A 17,444-nucleotide genomic window follows, 5' to 3' on the forward strand; every position below is an offset into this window, starting at 1 on the left:
TGATTCATTGTGAGCACTCAGTTAATAAACTTTGCTGGAGACTAAAAATAAATAAACAAACAAATAATAAATAAAAGTGGCTGGTGAGGAGGGGAACCACTTAGAACAGCAACGAGAAAGACACCTGACTTCTCATGAGAAATGATGGAGGTCAAATCAATGGAACAAACTTTTAAATAACTGAAAGAAAAAAATGTCGGTCAACTTAGAGTGAAATAAAGTCATTTTCAGATAAATGAATCATAGAGAATTTGTTGTCAGCAGAACTTCACTAAAAGAAATGCTCAATGAAGCATGTTGAGATAGAGGAAAATGATATGAAATGAAAATCCACATCTGCAGGAAGTAAAGGGAAACTAACAGGAATATTTTGAACTGAATCTATGCGGAGGGTAGATCCAGGATTTGGTGAGTGCAGCTAACTCAGTATTTTGAGGAAAATGTAAAACATTACATACCTATTTTAGGAATGGAGAACATTTTCCAACAAAGAATATAAACTTCCACCTAAGAAACTAAAAGTAGAGGAGAAATATACACAGAAGGTAAGCAGAAAGATGAAAATAGGAAAATAGAAGAAAGAAATCAATGAAACTAAAAATAAAAAATAGAGAATATCAAGGAACCCAAAATATGAAAACATTGACAAAACTGATGCTGTTCTGGGAAGAATAAAAAAGAAAAAAAATAGATATAAAATACCGGTATCAGGAATAAAACAGGGAAAATAAATGCAGATTTTCAAGACATTGAAAGGATACAAATAAAATATTGTGAACAAGTCTTTGTACACAAATTCAACAATTTTGATAAAATAGACCAATTCCTCAAAAAGCACAAACTAGGGGCTGGGGTTGTGGCTCAGGGATAGAGTGCTCACCTAGAATGTGTGAAGCACTGGGTTTGATCCTAAGCACCACATAAAAAAATAAATAAAATAAAGATATTGTGTCCATCTACAACTAAAAAAATAAAGAATAAAAAAAGCACAAACTACTCATGTTGGCCCAAGATGGAAAAGATAACATGAACTGCCCCAGTTGATCCTCCTTATGAACACAGGTGCAAAGATTCTGAACAAAATATCAGCAACCTGAATCCTTGTGTGCATAAAAATAACAATACATCATACCAAGTAGTGTTTTCCAGGAATGTGGGGCTGATTTAATATTTGAAAACAAATCAATAGGATTCACCATATTAATAGTCTAAAGGAGACATCAATTGATGTGACATGATCATCCATAATGTGGGGAAAAAAAACTTCAGTGAATTAGACCTGGAAGGGAATTTTCTCAATTTGATAAAGGGCATCTACAAAAAAAAAATCTATATTTCACTATATTTAACACCAAACTTAATAGTGAAACACTGAATGTCTGTCCCCTAAGATTAGATGAAAGGCAAGAATATCTGTCCTTCCCACCCCTGTTCAACAACACTGAAAGTCCAGCCAGTGCAATAAAGAAAAAGAATAAAAGGAGGGAATGAGGGAGGGAGGAAGGAAACACAGTGAATTGCAGGGGTGATAAAACTGAAGGTCCCCTTTCTTGTCTCTTTTATCTGTTTTTGAAGCTAAAGAGAAAGAAAAAGCCAAACCATTCCTACTTGCAGATGATGTCTATCTACATGGACAGGATTGCCTATGTAGATAATCCCAAGAAATCTACAAAACCAAGTAAAGAAAAAAAAAAAACCTTAATAAGTGATTTTAACAAAATCACAATAAAGTCTACATACAAAAATCAATCACGTGAGCAATGCACAATTAGAAAAAAATAATTTAGGCAAAAGGGTTGTCTTAGTCCCTAAGCTGTATGGCACTGTAGTGCTATAGCTGAGTACCACAAACGGGGTAATTTATAGTTTATTTTTATTTTTGGCATCAGTGATTGAACCCAAAGGTGCTTAACCACTGAGCAACATCCTCAGTCCTTTTATTATATTTTATATAGACACAGGATCTCACTGAGTTGCGTAGGGCTTCACTGAGTTGCTGAGGCTGGCTTTAAACTCACGATCCTCCTGCGTCAGCCTCCTGAGCCGCAGACTGGGTAATTTACAAAGAATAAAGATTTATTCATCTCATGGATGTGGAGGCGGGGAGGTTCAAGGTCAAGGGACACATCAAGTGAGACCCTTCTTTTTGGTGGGGACTCTGCAGAGTCTTAAGGTGGCATAGGTGAGACAGAGGAAGCAAGCTAGAGAGAGCTGCTTTTATAAAGAAGCCATTCATTCGATAACCCATTAACCTACTAATGCACCGATCCATGAATAGATTAATCTATTTATGAGGGCACAGCCCTGATGACTCAATCACCACTTCATGGTACCAGTGGGTACTTCCTAAAACTTCACCATGAGTATTAAATTTCAACATGAGATTTGGTGGGGAAATTCAAGCCATGCCAGGGGTCTTCTGAATTGCAGTGGTGATAATGTCTCTTTCATCTGTTTTTGAAGCTAAAGAGGGGAGGGGGAAGGGTGATGAAGACTTTCTGTGCTTCTTAGAAACTCCTGGGCACTTGAACTTTGACGAGTACAGGAAGGTTCTAGGTGTGGGTTTTGCCACTAGGCAGAGGGAAATGTGCCCAAACCAACAGCAATTTTAAGTCAGGAAGGAGATGAAGCACGTTTAAGAATATGGAGATTAGTTTCCAGCTGGGAGAGGAGCTGGAGGAGATGACTGTAGGTGACAGAAACTGTCAATCTGTTGCTAGCTAGGATAGAGACAAACCTGTTTATGAACAGATGTGGGATGGCTGAGAAACAAATTTTGTAAGAGAAATTAAAGATGGAAAATGATCATGACTCTTCCATGATGCTGCCGTCCACCACTGTGAGAAGCCATAGGAAGGTCCCTGGTCTGTGACTGGAGGACTCTTCAGTTTTCCTGTTTATTCAAGTCTCAGTGGTATCTTGCACAACAGCATGAATGATGACTAATTAATTACAAGGTTATCCTTGGTGTGGAGGTGAGAAGTTTGTAATTTAAAATTGTTTTTTTCTCCAAGCAATTAGCCCAACTTTGATCTGCAAATTCATTATGTATTATAATTTCTATTAGAATTTTAATTCATTTTAATAAAGTAAGGAACTAAATACAGCTTATAATTCTCTTTGAATGCAAAGTAAATTGGAATAAAACTCTTCCACTGATGTAAAAAATAAGTAACCAAATTTTAAAAATGACACTACGAACAATCACATTCCCCACCAATAAAATACATCTAGTAAAACATGTGCATGTATGTAAAACTGAAGATCTGATGAAAGAAATCACAGAAGATCTAAATAAATGAAGAGGCATACCATGTTCATGGATTGGAAGATTCAGTATCATAAATATGTAAATTATCTTCCAAATGACCTACAGATTTAACACAATTCTTATTAAAATCCCAGAAAGTTTTCTGGTACATATAGAGTATTCTAAAATTTACATAGACAAAGGAACTAGAATAGTTAAAACAATTTGGCAAGAGAAGAATAAATATATTGCTAAATAAAAAGGTAAACACAGACTGAGAGAAAACATTTGCAAATCACATATACGACAAAGGACATCCAGATTATATTAAAGAACCCTTAAAACTCAGCAGAGAACAAAGAGCCCAAATTAATAAATGGGCAAAAGACGTGATCAAACGCTTTGCTATGAAGGATATATGGACAGTATATGAAGATGCTTAGCACCCTTTTCCATTAGAGAAATACAAATCAAGCCCACAGTGAATTACTACTATGCACCTATTAGAATTGTTTAAATAACAAGTACTGATAGTGTCAGGGTGGTACAGATGCAGAACGACTGCAGTGCATTCTGCTGACAGGGGTGAAAAATGGCACCGTCCCTCTGGAAACCAGCTTGCCAAAACACACACTTACCATATGACCCAGCCATCCACTCCCGGTTACTTATCCAAATGAAATAAAACCAATGATATTCCCACAACCACATTTAGGCCCTCATCTATGGTGATTTTAATTCATAATTGCCCCAAACTGGAAGTGGCCCAATGTCCTCCAACCAGCACACCAATAGAGTGTGGCACACCGGGATGAGAAGGACAAACTCCCGAGACAATCAAGAACAGGAACGAATTTCAAATGCAGAAATCAGAGAAAGATTCCAGGCACATGAGGCCAAATAGTTCAGGGCTCCATTTATATGACATTCTGGAAAAGATAAAATCATAGAAAATTAAAGCAAAAGACCAGTGGCTGCTGGGACCTGGCGGGGTGTTGGGGGGAGGGCAAGAGAGGGGCTGACCATCAAAGGGGGGGTGGGAGGGTTATTCTCCATCCTGTCTGTGGGCCTGGCCACACAACTGTGCATTTGTCAAAACTCATGGAACTGAACACCAGAAAAGGTGAATTCTACACTGGATAAAATTAAAATGAAATAAAAATGAGAATAAGTGCCTATAGAAGAGAAGGAAATGGAGGAATAAAGGGTAAAAAAGGAATCAAGAAAGATGTTTTATATTTTTTTTTAAAGAGAGAGGGAGAATGAATCTTTTTTTGTAGATGGACACAACACAATGCCTTTATTTTTATGTGGTGCTGAGAATCGAACCCGGGTCCCGCCCGTGCTAGGGGAGTGCTCTACCACTGAGCCACAATCTCAGCCCCTGGACTGGCTCTAGCTCAGCGGTTCCTTCGACACAGAATCTACAAGAAAGATGTTTTAAATGAGTCAAAGTTGAGGATGTCCTATGAACAAAAGAAGAGAAAATCTCTCTCCTGAGAGTCAAAAAGCAAAAACCAAGACAAACATCCCAAACCTGCTCTTTTCTCTATTAAAAAAGTGAGGATGACAAAACTACCTTGATTCACTTTCTGATCTTTATCTCTCCATCTTCTGATCTTTTTCTGATATTTATCTCTCCATCTTCACTTCTTTTGTTACTTTTCTCCCTTGAACTAACTCCACTCCCAGCCAATGGCTTTTAAAAGGATGATCAGTGATCTCCAATTGTGAATCTGCTGGTCAATACAGTAATTTTGATTTCAAAATCATCTGAGGGCAATATGCCCATCATACTCTGAAAGACACATGCAAACCCTAATCCAGATGCTGACTCACTGAGTCCCAACTGCACAGGTACACAGTAATCAAGAAGGTGTCCCCTGGAAGAGGGTGAGGGGGAACCGCGTGGAAATCTTAACTCAGAAAAGGCATTGGATAAACTCCACACCTATTTATAATAAAACAAACAAGCAAGAACTCTAGCAATCTAGAGGTCAAAGGGAACTTCCTAACTTTCGAAGTTTATATTTAAAAAGCACATTGTCAAAAAAAATGTACAGAAAGTATTACATTTAATGGCAAAAGCTCAGATCATTCTCTTGAAGATCTAGGACAAGACAAGATTGGCTACGATCACCACTAATCAATGTCCTGCCAATGCTAGGAGGAAACTTAGAGAAAAGAATGCATGGTGTAAGAACTGGGAAGGAAAGAATAAAACTGACATGATTTTCAGTGATACGGTTCCTACAATGACCCAAAGAATCAACAGATGTGAGAGTTCAGTAGAGTTGTCTGATGCAAAAGAAATTTATTAAAATCAGTAGTTCTCTACATCAGTAATAACCACCTAGAAAAAAATAACTAAAAAGAATAACACTCAGCAACAAAACCAAAAGGATCTAAATATTAACCAAAAATCAAAGGACCTCTATATAGAAGGATAATCTGAATAAATTAGACATTCCACCTTAGATAAGGCCATATACTTTTATAAAGATGTCATTTCTCCCCTAAAGTATTTTGTAAGCAAATTCAATTCACCCCACCCCCAAATCCAGGGCAGGGGTGTTGCTTGGTGTAAAGTGCTCATCTCTGACCCTTCTCCCGCCTCCAGACTGCCCACCCAGACCCAAGGCTCCATCACCACCTCGATGGTCTCCCCTGCGTGTGCAAGGCTCTGGGTGTGATCCCTGGCACTGCTTAAAAAAAAAAAAAAAAAAAAAAAAAAAAAAGTCCAGTTGGATTTTTTGAGAACTTTGGCAAATAAATTCTGAAATGTATGTGGAAGAATTTTTTAAAATTAAAAATTAAATTAAAATTTAAAATAGAAAACCCACAAAAACCTAAAAAGCAAGAATAAAGGAGTTTTCCCTCTGGGCACAGTGGTGCATGCCTGTAATCCCAGAGGCTGAGACAGAAGGATCTCGAGTTCAAAGCCAGCCTCAGGAAAAGCGAGACACTAAGTAACTCAGGGAGACCCTGTCTCTAAATAAAATACAAAATTGAGCTGGGGGTGTGGCTCAATGATTGAGTGCCCCTGAGTTCAATCCCTGGAAAAAAAAAAGGAGTTTTCCCTATCAGATAATAATGTATATTGCACAGTCACTATAATAAAAATTGTATGGTTGGAATACACCAATGAAAAGACTAGGGAGGTCAAAGAGATTCAGGTATTTTTTTTAATTTTTAATTTTAGATATACAAAACAGTTGAATGTATGTCGACATATTACACACATGGAGTATAGCTTCCCATTCTTGTGGTTGCACATGACGTGAAGTTACACTGTTCGTGTGTTCTTATATGAAGTAGGAAAATTATGTCCAATTCATTCTACTGTCTTGAGACTCAAATATTGCGGGGAATTTTATAAAAGTTCAGATTGTTTAGTAGATGGTCTTAGGAACATTAGAGCACCAAAAAGAAAATAAATCTAGATTTCTTCCTTAGAACACATGCAAAAAAAGAAAAAAGAAAAAGAAAGATGACTTAAAGATCCCTATGCAAAAGGTAAGCTATAGGGTTAAAATAAAATCAAAGGGCCTCTTGTTACCTACAGTAATAGAAAAAATTCTTAAAAAAACTTCAAAAGCTCAGACCATAAAGGAAAAAAAATAATTGATGAACCCAGTTACATAAAAATGAGAGGTTTCTGTTCAACAAAACATAGAGTTTGAAACGCATAGAGTTTACAGATGTCCAGAGCAGACGATCTCTGAGAAGGAAAGGGAAAGATGATCAGACGCCTGAAAGACACTCCAAGTCAGTAACAGCAGGACAATGCAGATGAGTTGACAAGGCCACACCTCCGAGGTGACCGAGAAATGATAATAGGAATCCCCTCCTTGGTAGCGGGGGTCTGGGAGTGACTTAGGGAACCTGTCCACCTCGGGTCCTCCCCCAGCCTGCTCACCCGGGCCTTCCAGCTCCTCCTGCCACATCCTGCCCCTGACCCCTTCTCCCTTGTCCACAGCCCCACCAAGGCCCGGGCTCCAGCACCACCTCTTCTGCCTGGATCCCGCCAGCCTATTCTTCCCGGGACACTGGAGGAGCCGTTGAATACACACCAGGCCCCCTTTGCTCCACAGCGGTCCCAAGCTGACAAATCTCTAAGTAGCCAATAAGTGTCCCCCCTGCTTGACCTCATCTGCCCCATCTTGGTCCCTACTCCCTTCCCTTCAACCGCTTCGGTCTCTGATCACTCGTTCTGTAGACTGAATTCTGAATTTTGTCCCCTGCCCCCAGAGTCACAGTTAAAGCCCTCATGCTCAATGTAACTGTGTCTGGGGACAGGGTCTTCAGGAGGTCTTTGGTAAGGTTTGCCCTCCAAAGGCTTGGTCCCCAGAGGGGTGTATTGGGAGGTGCCTAGCAGGAGGTCCTTAGTCACTAGAGGAGTGTCTTCCATAGGGACTGTGGGACCCTGCCTGGAGCTCACAGCATGCTCCTGCCAAGATGCGCCACCCTCATCAGAGGCCCTGACCAGCATCCTGCCTCGTCCTGAACTTGAACCTTCAGAGACTGTGGGCCTGCACCTGGAGGCACTTGGGGGCCACGCTGGGTGGGTGGAGCCTCCCCTGGCGGGTGCGCGGGTCACTGCCTTGGGATTCAACTGTAGAGTCTCTGGGCAAAGCCTGCAGATGTCCCAGGCCCCAGCCCTCCCTGTGGCTTGCCCCCGTTGGGCATGGCAGGGTCCAGAGAGAGAGCTGGGGCTGCAAGACTCAGGCCTCTGACAGCAGGCAGGAGGGTCAAAGGGCAGTCTGGGAAGAGGGTCTAAGGTGAGCCAAGTGGATGTGGTATGGGAGCCACCAAGTCCCCAAAGCTGGGAAGGTTTGTCTGGCCTCCTTTCCAGAATGGCCTCCTTGGCCACGGGTGTCACAATGAACCGACACAGAGAACGGAGTGAAGGGGACCTGCAGCGAATGGGGAGAGTGCCGCTGGGCCAGGCGACACCTCACCCTGCCACAGGTGATGGCTGGTGCCGTCCACCAAGGCTGGGTTGGAAGCACCCAGCGGTGGAAGACAAGGCAGGAGGACGGCTGCCCGGCTCCTCAGTGTCACTTTAGAGTGCTGTCGGGGGGAACCACTGTCAATCAGGCCTCAGGCTCTGTACATTCAGTCTGTAGAGGTTGCTGGGACACAATTGTGACATGTGCCCACGGTCTCCCACTCGACCTCTCCCTGAGCGTGGTCCTCCTGTCCCTCTCCCTCCTTAAGGGTTTTCTTTTTTCTTTGGTACTGGACTGGACCCAGACGGCCTTTACCACTGAGCTGCATCCCCAGTTCTTTCCTTTTTAATTTTTTATTTTGAGACAGGGGTCTTGCTGAGTTTCTGAGGCTGGCCTTGACCTTGCAGTCCTCCTGCTCTGGCCTCCTGAGTCGCTGGGAGGGCCGGCGTGTCCCACCGTGCCTAGCCTTTTCTTGATATTTTAAAGTTCAATGTCCCAAAGTCATATAATAACCTGACAGATGGCAAGCTGGGCTTTCTTTCAGGATGTAAAAGTCCCAGTCCAGTTCCTGACCTGTACCCCATTGCCCTCTCTATTCGAGACCTGCCATCAGGGGCTCGACCAAGGTGGATCCCCATCTTTGATTTAGTGAGCTGAGAGGCATAGTGCTGGGCCTGGGTGTTCTGGGCCCACCCCCCACCCCCGATGGCTGAGCTCAGCAAAGCTTCTCTGGGCTGCCCTGTGGGCCTTCAGCGGCTTGTCCCCAGCAGGGAGAAAGCACAGACTGCAGACTCCCCCAGCCTCCTCCTGAGCCCACCGTCCCCGCCTGCCATCGCCCATCCTCGCCCTCTGAGGCAAACTCCAAGCACCCTCTGCACTCACTGCCCCCAGCCCTCTGGAGCCCGGCTGTTCACGTGGTCCCCTCACCACCCCTCCCCAGAGCTGCTGGGCACGGTCCCCCAGGTGCACAGCAGCACATTCACAGTCACCTGTGTGCAGCCTGGCACACGCTCTGCCCAGGTCTCCAGGGCAGGGCCAGGTGTGTGCAGGTGAACCTGGTATTTCAGAAAGCGTCCATGTGATCACCGAGACAAGACCCACCAACTTCCTTACAGCCATTTTACCTTTCAGTGCAAGGTTTGGTCTGATTTACTGATGGGAGGCCCTGGAATCCTTGCAATCTTGGAGCCTCTGAGGGCCTTAACGTGGTCCCTAGTTGGTGACTTAACACCATACCCGTCCCAGTGACCGTGCATTGTGGAGGAGGGCTGGGTGACTTTGTAGGTCCTCTGGGGACCTGACTGCCACCCCAGGAGCCCAGCCTCTTAGGGCTGAGTGGGTTTGGGCCCACCCCACTGGGGCCTCTGGGTGACAACAGTTCACAGGGCTTGGGGAAGAGAAGGAGCATGCACTGAATGGGGCTCCCCACTCCTGCCTGGGCTGGTGGGCCTCAGCCCTCACTTTGATTTTGCTAGTCAGGTGACTCCTGGGTCCCACAGAGAAGTCCCAGAACTGCTGTGGGATGAGGGGAGACTGGGACAAAACTCCCTTTTCAGACTAGGTTGCCCCTTACCAGTCCAGAGGCCCTGGACTTCTTTTATATATATATATATATTTTTTAAAGAGAGAGTGAGAGAGAGAGAGAGAGAGAGAGAGAGAGAGAGAGAGAGAGAGAGAGAATTTTTTAACATTTATTTTTTAGTTTTTTGGCGGGCACAACATCTTTGTTTGTATGTGGTGCTGAGGAGAGCGCGCTACCGCTTGAGCCACATCCCCAGCCCGACCCTGGACTTCTAAGTAAGAATTCTGTGTTAGTCAGCTTTCCATTATTGTGACAAACTACCTGAGACAAACAACATATAAGCAGGAAACGTTTAAAATCTTGGTTCATGGTTTCAGAGGTTTCAGTCCATGGCATGTGGTCCTTGTTGCTCCGGGCCTGTGGCAGCACAGTACAACATGGTCAGAGCACACAACTGAGGAGGCTGCTCACCTCAGATAGCCAGGAAGTGAAAAGAGAGGAAGAGAAAGGGCAGGGTCCCAATCTTCCCCTCAAAGACACACCCCAATGACCTAACTTCCTCTCACGAGGCCCCACCCACTAAATGTTCCACCGCCTCTAAGTAGTGCCACAGGCTATGACAAGGCCTTTAACACCTGGCCTTTGGGGGACATTCCAGACCCAACTGTAGCAACCTCCTTTGAAAATCTGTGGCTAAATGCCTTGAATCCACAACCGGGGTCAAGGTGCTGGACAGTAGAGTCTGACATGGGGAAGCAGGGGGCCTTGCCATGTCCCCCAGCCTCCAGCAGCACGAGACTCACACCATCTTCTAGAATCACCTCAAGACAGAGCCCTCTCCTCCAGGGACCTGACCCCACAGAGAGAAAGGAAGCCCCCTGACCTGAGGACGGCCTGCAAGGGTCTCCCTGCTCCCCCTGCCTTCAACTGTAGACTGTGACACGAGGCTGTGGTGGACTTGAGCTGGGACAGTCTGGGCAAGAAAGGAGGAGAGCTTGCGCCTCCGTGCACCGGCTCTGCCCAGCCCCATCCTGCGAGCTCAGCACACGATTGCCACAGTGGGTCCTCACAGGGGCTCCACAGGGAGACTTCTCCCACTCTGGATTTGAACCCAGGTAGCTGGCTCCACTTTGGGCTCCTGACAGCTGTTCTAGACTGTTCTAGAAAGACTGGGACATGTGCCCAGTGGTTCCCTGGCCCTCAGTTAGAGCAACATCCAGGGCAGGTGCCCCAGCATTCTGGAAGGTCCTGGCTCTGCCATTCTCTGGCTGGGCAACCTCAGGAGAGTCCCTCATTAGCATTGAGCCTTGGTTTTCTCATCTATAAAATAGGCCTGCTGATGAGCACAAAGTTCGGACAGGCCCAAAGTGTCAGACACAGAGAGGTAATCACTAGACACTCATTGACGTCAGCAAGTCAGTCCTGGAAACTCAGCCTGAGGAGCTGCCGGAGTCCTGAGGGCCTTGCAGTTTACAAATGGTGGTGGATGCTGCATGGAGAGGGCATCCAGGGCACTCCAAGCGGCACCACTGGTGACTTAGGCTGTTTTCTGTTGCTGTAACAAAATACTTGAGGCTGGGTAATTTTATGAAGAGGTTTGTTTGGTTTGTGATTCTGGAGGATCCAAACGGCATGGTACCAGGGTCCTGGTGAGGGTCCTCCTGGCTGTGTCACAACATGGCCGAGAAGCAGAAAGGAGACTGGCCCCATAGGGAAGAGATTACATGGTCAGACAGGAAACTAGAAGGTCTCAGGGCCAGGCTTGCTCTTATACTCTGTGGGAACTGACCAGGATCCTGGGAGAATTCACTAACCCTGCTGAGGACGGCGACCCCGTGACCTAACCCTCTTCCATTAGCCCCTACCTCTGAAGGTCCCACCACCTCCACGCCAACACACAGGACCACGCCTCAGGCACGTGAACTTTGCAGGGACCACCTCCCCTGTCTCCACACCAGCTGGAGGGACCCTCCCCTCAGAGGCCACCTTCCCAGGGGTCACTTCCCAGCAATCACTTCCCCTCCTGGTGGCCTCGCCCTCTGGGCACACAGTGGGTGCCTGGAATGTCTGTGCCAAGAGCAGCATTCAATTTCCATTTACTCAATGCCATGGTTTGGAGGTGGCCCGAATGTGACCCCCAAGCCTTTGCGTGTTGAAATCAATGTCCACTGTGAGACAGTGAGAGGTGGAGACTTTATGTGACTCTGGTGTTCGGAATGGGGCCTTGGGGAGGTGAATAGGATTAGTTAAGGTCACCAGGATGTTGTCCCAGGATTGAATCCTGGTGGCTTTAAAAGAAGAGGGAGAGACTGGAAGGGACACATACACACATGTGCTCCCTGTCTCTTGCCATCTTGTGCCACCTTGGGACTCTGCCAGCAAGAAGGCCATCACTAGATGTGGGCCCTTGACCTTGCAGTTTCATAACCGTGAGCCAAAATAAACCTGTGTGACTTGCCCAGTCTGTGGTATTGTTATTGGCAGCAGAGGACGGACCCATACGCTCAATGCTGGCCGCTGGCCAGGCCACGCTGGGCATGCTCAGAGGCCATCAGTATATAGACACAGTCCCAGCTGCCCTCAGAGGCCACAGGCGGTGGGGACGTGATCGTGGAAAATTTGAGGGCGGTGTCATCTAACACAACCTCAAGGGGCAGGTGGTGGGGGGATCAGGGAAAGTCCCTGAGTGGCCGGGGCCTCACGTGTAGAGGAGGAAGAGGAGCTCAGGGAGCAATGACTGGCCCCAGGGAAGCTGCTGTCCCAGCCCTTCAGCCTGCTCCTCAACTTAGACACTACTGTCTTTTGGGCCGGAAGCTTCCCTGTGGTGGGGGCACCTAGTGGGTGAGTCCGGTGGACCCTATGGGGACTCAGTTCCAGCCAGCTCTGGGTGTGAGTCTGCCGGTGGTCCCCAAGGCAGACCGGCTGTGTCTCTGACCCCCACCACCCCTCCAGGTGGGAAGCGTCTCTTCTTCTCCCTCTCCCTATGGCCTTGCCTCCCTGTGGTGGTCTTGACCCTGTGGAGGGTTGGGGTCTGGGGAGGCCCTGACCAGCCAACTAGGAGCAGGATGATCTGACTTGGAGGGCAAGGGACGGAGGGCTGATGGGCTCCAGGATTCCAGGGAGGCTCTACTAGGTCTGCTGGTGGCTCCTGTCTCCAGATGACCTGGGGCCTCAGATGTTGATTTGGGGGCCAACAACCACCTCATCAGCAGCACCTGACCTGGGGTTGGAGGACACCCCTTCCTCCCCCGGCCTCCCTTCCTCCTCTCGGCTTCCAGAACATGGCTCTCCATGGCGTTCCTATGACCTTTGGGCCTCTTTATTCCTCCCTTAGCCCTGGAAGCCCCAGTGTTGAGTCCCTGACACGGTCTCTTTTCCATCTCACACACCCCCGTGGTGACCCCCCGGCCCCAGTCTCATGGTGCCGTGTCCCCACCGGAGGCTATTGGTTTGTGAATTTCTCTTTCTAGTCCATGAAGCTCCCCTGAAGAGAGAGAGTGTCTTTCACCACCTCCTTGATGCCCCACTTGGAGTTTTGTGTTTAACAGACATGGTGTAGGCAGAGGGACAGCTCTGCGTGCCGTGATTCCTGGAACCTGTGGATGTGTTGGGTCACAGGGTGAAGGGGTGTTAAGGGTGCCAATGGAATTAAAGTTGCAAACCAGCTGGCTTTAAAACAGGGAAGAATCCTGGGTGTCCAGGTGGGCCCAGCAAAATTACATGGGCCTTCAATAGCAGAGGAGGAACCAGGTGTGGTGCCCACCTGTAATCCCAAAGACTCAGGAGGCAGAGGCAGGAGGACTGCAAGTTCAAGGCCAGTCTCAACAATTCCGTAAGGTCCTAAATAACTTAGTGAGACCCCGTATCATAAGTAAATAAATAAATAAATAAAAAGGCTGGGATGGAGCTCAATGGTAAAGTGCCCTGGGCTCAATCTCCAGTATTTCACCCCCCAAAAAAATAAACTGAAGGAGGAAATCCCCTCTTCCTCGCATCCCATGGAAATCCTACCAGCGCTGCCTCAGCAATGGAGCCAAAAGCTGTCTCCACCTCCCCACCCCACACCACCCCCTCCTGGAGGGCTGCACATGGCTTGCACTGGGGCTTCCAACCCAAACTCTGCTACCCTGCAACAGGGTGGCCAGGGAGCCCTGTTAAAATTCAAGGTCACCTCCCTCCTGTGCTTGGGACCTTCCAAGAGCTCTAGTTTTCTCTAAGAATAAGAACCAGTGTCCTTAAGGAGGCTCATGTCCAGACAGAGCAGGGGTCATCAACCTTGGGTGTGTCCCAGTGACTCTTGGGTAAAAGACAGCCGCTGGTCCCATACCTGGACCCCAGAGGTTCGGGTGGAGGCCTAGGGGCAACTTCCCAACAAGCCCCTGGGTGCTGCTGCTGTTGCACTGGGGAACACACTTTGAGAAACGCTACCCTGGAGGGCCTGGCCCCTGTGGCTGCACGTGCGTCTCCCAAGAAGCTTATACAATCCCAGTGTCTGGGCTCCAGCCAGAGACTCGGGGCTCAATGCCCCACAGTATTTATTTAAGGCTCACCAGGTGATTATGATGACTGACCCACTAAGAAGCGAGGCCCACAGGTCCCGGGCAGCCTCCGCCATCTCCCTTGCCGCGGGTCCCCACTCCCTGCTCTGGCCACATGGAACCCTGTGGACACCCAGTGCCCCCCACTTCCCAGCCTCTGCGCTCTCTGCAGCAGATCCTCTCCTGCATTCAGAGGCCTCCTGTGCCCCTCTGGCCAGCAGCTCTCACACACCTGGCCCCAGGTTCATGGGCAGGGGCTGAGGCACTGGGACAGAGCAGGTTCCAGTCCTCCTTCCTTATTGGCAAGAGTCCCTCCTGAATCCATGGAGCTGCATCAAGCTGCTGCCTGGTACCAGTCTCTGTTGCAGACCCAGGAAGTAGAGTGAGCAGGACAGAGTCCCTGTCCCCACGTGGCTGGCCACAGACTGACAAATAAACTGAGTATTCAGTACCGTAAGGTGGGTCGGGGCTGGGAGGAAAACTCAGGTTTGAGGGAATTTAGGTTCCTGCAGGAGAGTGGGATGTCACCAGCACGTCAGAGTGGCTGGGGCCCCACACCCTCTGCCATGGTCTCAAGCAGTCTATGGCTCAGGGGCCAGACTCACACCCCGTGGGAACACGAGCCCTCTGAGAATCCTACTTCAATACTCAGGAAGACAGACAGACGAACCACACCACACCATGTCTACAACTTCCCTGGCCTCAGGACCTCCATGGGCCTCCCGGGCCCAGACTCCACTGTTAAGCTTGGAGTGTCAGGCACCCCGAGAATCCCGAGCCCTTCAGCCCTGCCTGGGCAGCCTCCGGGTCCCAAAGCTTGGGAGGGATCTCCTCGATGGCCCTCTGGCTGTCCTGCTAGCTCCAGGCTCTTCGGTTCTGAACATCCCCAGGGACTCGTGGCTCTGATTTCTTGCAGACGAGAACCACGGAGGCTGAGAGAGGACAAGGGACCCAGGGAACCACACAGGCGCAAGCTTGCAGTGGTCCTGAGGGACCAGCCCCCTTCCGGCCCCCAGTGGCACTGACAGCAGTTCACGGCCAGGTGGATGGGACAGCCCAGGCTCCTTGCAGCTCATCTGACAGTCCCTTAGACACTGCCCAGCCATTGGGTGCTTCCAGGCCCCTGGCTGGCACTGTTCCCCATCAACACAGAACATCTAGAACTCACAACTCCCCCTCTCTGACCTAAGTAGGAGGGTGGCTGGCTGAGCAAGAGCATGTTTTCAACCACGAATCCGTTCTATTATTACAAGCAATCAATCACTCCTTGCTAGTTACGGCTGAGAGTAATGGTTCACAAAGTCTGCGCGCCGACTCACGCCTGTTGTGGTCCCCGCAGGCAGGAAGCATTACTGGCCCATTTAACAGATGGTGCAAATGAGGCTCAGCATGGTGAAGGGACATCACACCGAGTCTTTGAGGATAATAGGACCCCAGCTCAGGCCTGGCTCTGTTAGGCTCTGGACTCTCCCAATTGTTTCAAAACCCCAGAACTCCGAGGAGCACACGTGAGCACTTAGACCACAGAAGAGAAACTTATCAGAGCTTGAAGCTGGTTTTCAGCAGGTGGCAGAAAGCCTGTGCTGTCTTGCACAGCCCTTGCACCTTGGAAATCAGCCCCTGTCCTCAGCCATCACAGAGGCAAACCTCAACCCTGCCCAGAGCTGAGAGCGAGTGGGCCCAGTTACTAGGTAAAGCCAGGTTAGCTGGTCCTGGTAGAAAATGGGTAGGAGGGGACAGGGGACAGAGATGCCCTGCAGGAGGCAAGACACAGCAGTGGGGAATGCCGGCCCCTGCTCCTATCCCAGGCACCTGTACAGCATTTCCCACTAAGACCCAGTCACAGATGACGCTGCCAGGGTCAGCCTCCAGCCAGCGCAGGCTCCGCTTGGGCCAATTTCCTCCCCAGCTCCCACTTAAGCTCATGGTAGCAGCTCCCTGAACCATTCTGAGGGCTCCTTCTCTCTGGGTCTCATGAACTCACCTAGGAAAGAGGTGTGATGGAACTCCAGGGCTTCTCAGGGGCCTGGGACCGGAGGTCAGGCAAAGATCCTGCCCAGCTCTGGAGGAGAATGGAGGCAGGGCCTTCTTCCTGGCCGTGCCCTTCCCAGGGGCTCTCCAGGAGACTGCTGGGCAGCTCGGAGTCAGGGGAAGATCCTGCTCCCTCCCCTCAGGCCTCTGGCTTCCAGTGGCAAGGGCTGGAGCCTGGCAAGGTCAGCAGAGTGCTGAGGCAGGCAGGACGCCCCTCCTCCTCAGAGGCTGGAGGGAGCAAGCCAGCCCCTTTCCCACCTCCAGAGCTGCACCTGTATTTAGGGACCGATTGGAGGGGAAGTTCCCACCCCTGTGTCAGGGTCTCCTTCCTAACCAGCTGTGCCCTGGAGGGGCCCCTCCTCCTACCCTGCAAAGACAGGCAGGGCCCTAACCATGGCTTGGGAAGCAGCTGCTCCCAGGGGCCTGTCAGGGGTCCAGGAAAGCCTCGGCCTCTGGTTTCAGAGTAGGTCTGTCTCCTTAGTTAATATTTTATTGGGACAGAAATGTGGCACTTGCAGATTTGGTTACTGATCCCCTGGGCCTGAGCTTCGCTGGAGGAGGGGGAACTAGATACCGGCTGGAGGATTGAAAGGGGCGGCCCCTCCTGCCACAGAGGGCTCAAATCACTTGCCCTCTGCTAGGCGCCTCAGAACGAGGGTCCTTCCGGTCATATCCACCCTGTGTTACCTCCTGCCGCTGGGTGGCCCAGGCCAGGGGCGGCTGGGACCAGCGGGCCTAGGACAGCCATGCATGCACAGTCAAGGTGTCACTGGGCACTTAGCTCATATCCACCCCGAGCGCCGCAGCCCTGTCCCTTCTGGGACTCCTCAGAGCCCGAGCTTTCTCTGCTCCTTTAGTCCCAGGCCCAGACCTCCAGAGCCAGGAGGGGGCGGCGGCGGCCGAGACCTCCAGGGCCGCTCCTCGCCAGACCCGCTAAGAAGCGGTGCAGTTGCCTCCCCACAGCCCGATGGCCCCTGGCGAAGGGCAGCGGATGGGCAGGTGGCCACGCATTACCTTCCATGGACATGGGCTCCAGGATGCCGAACTGCTTGAGGACGGCGATGAACAGTAGCACAACCACAGCCATGGCGCACAGCTCCATGCCCTGGATGCCCATGGCGCCTAGGCTTCCTGGGGCCAGGGCGCACCCC

General features: G+C 49.3%; 1 protein-coding gene across 4 annotated transcripts in view; it reads right to left on the bottom strand.

The window, feature by feature from the left end:
- Kcnip3 (potassium voltage-gated channel interacting protein 3) overlaps positions 1–17,444 on the bottom strand; it is a 75,321-nt gene that overhangs the window by 15,637 nt on the left and 42,240 nt on the right. The window contains exon 1 of one of the 4 annotated variants that reach the window (XM_048810355.1): positions 17,308–17,438. The exons of the other annotated variants lie outside the window; for them this stretch is intronic. Within the exon in view, the coding sequence (XP_048666312.1) occupies positions 17,308–17,410 (103 nt within the window). The 5' untranslated portion in view covers positions 17,411–17,438. Of the gene's footprint in view, positions 1–17,307; positions 17,439–17,444 lie in introns of those variants that run through there. 4 annotated transcript variants of the gene reach the window in all.

Source organism: Marmota marmota, unplaced genomic scaffold (genome assembly GCF_001458135.2).
Source record: "Marmota marmota marmota unplaced genomic scaffold, marMar, whole genome shotgun sequence".
NCBI lineage: Eukaryota > Metazoa > Chordata > Mammalia > Rodentia > Sciuridae > Marmota > Marmota marmota.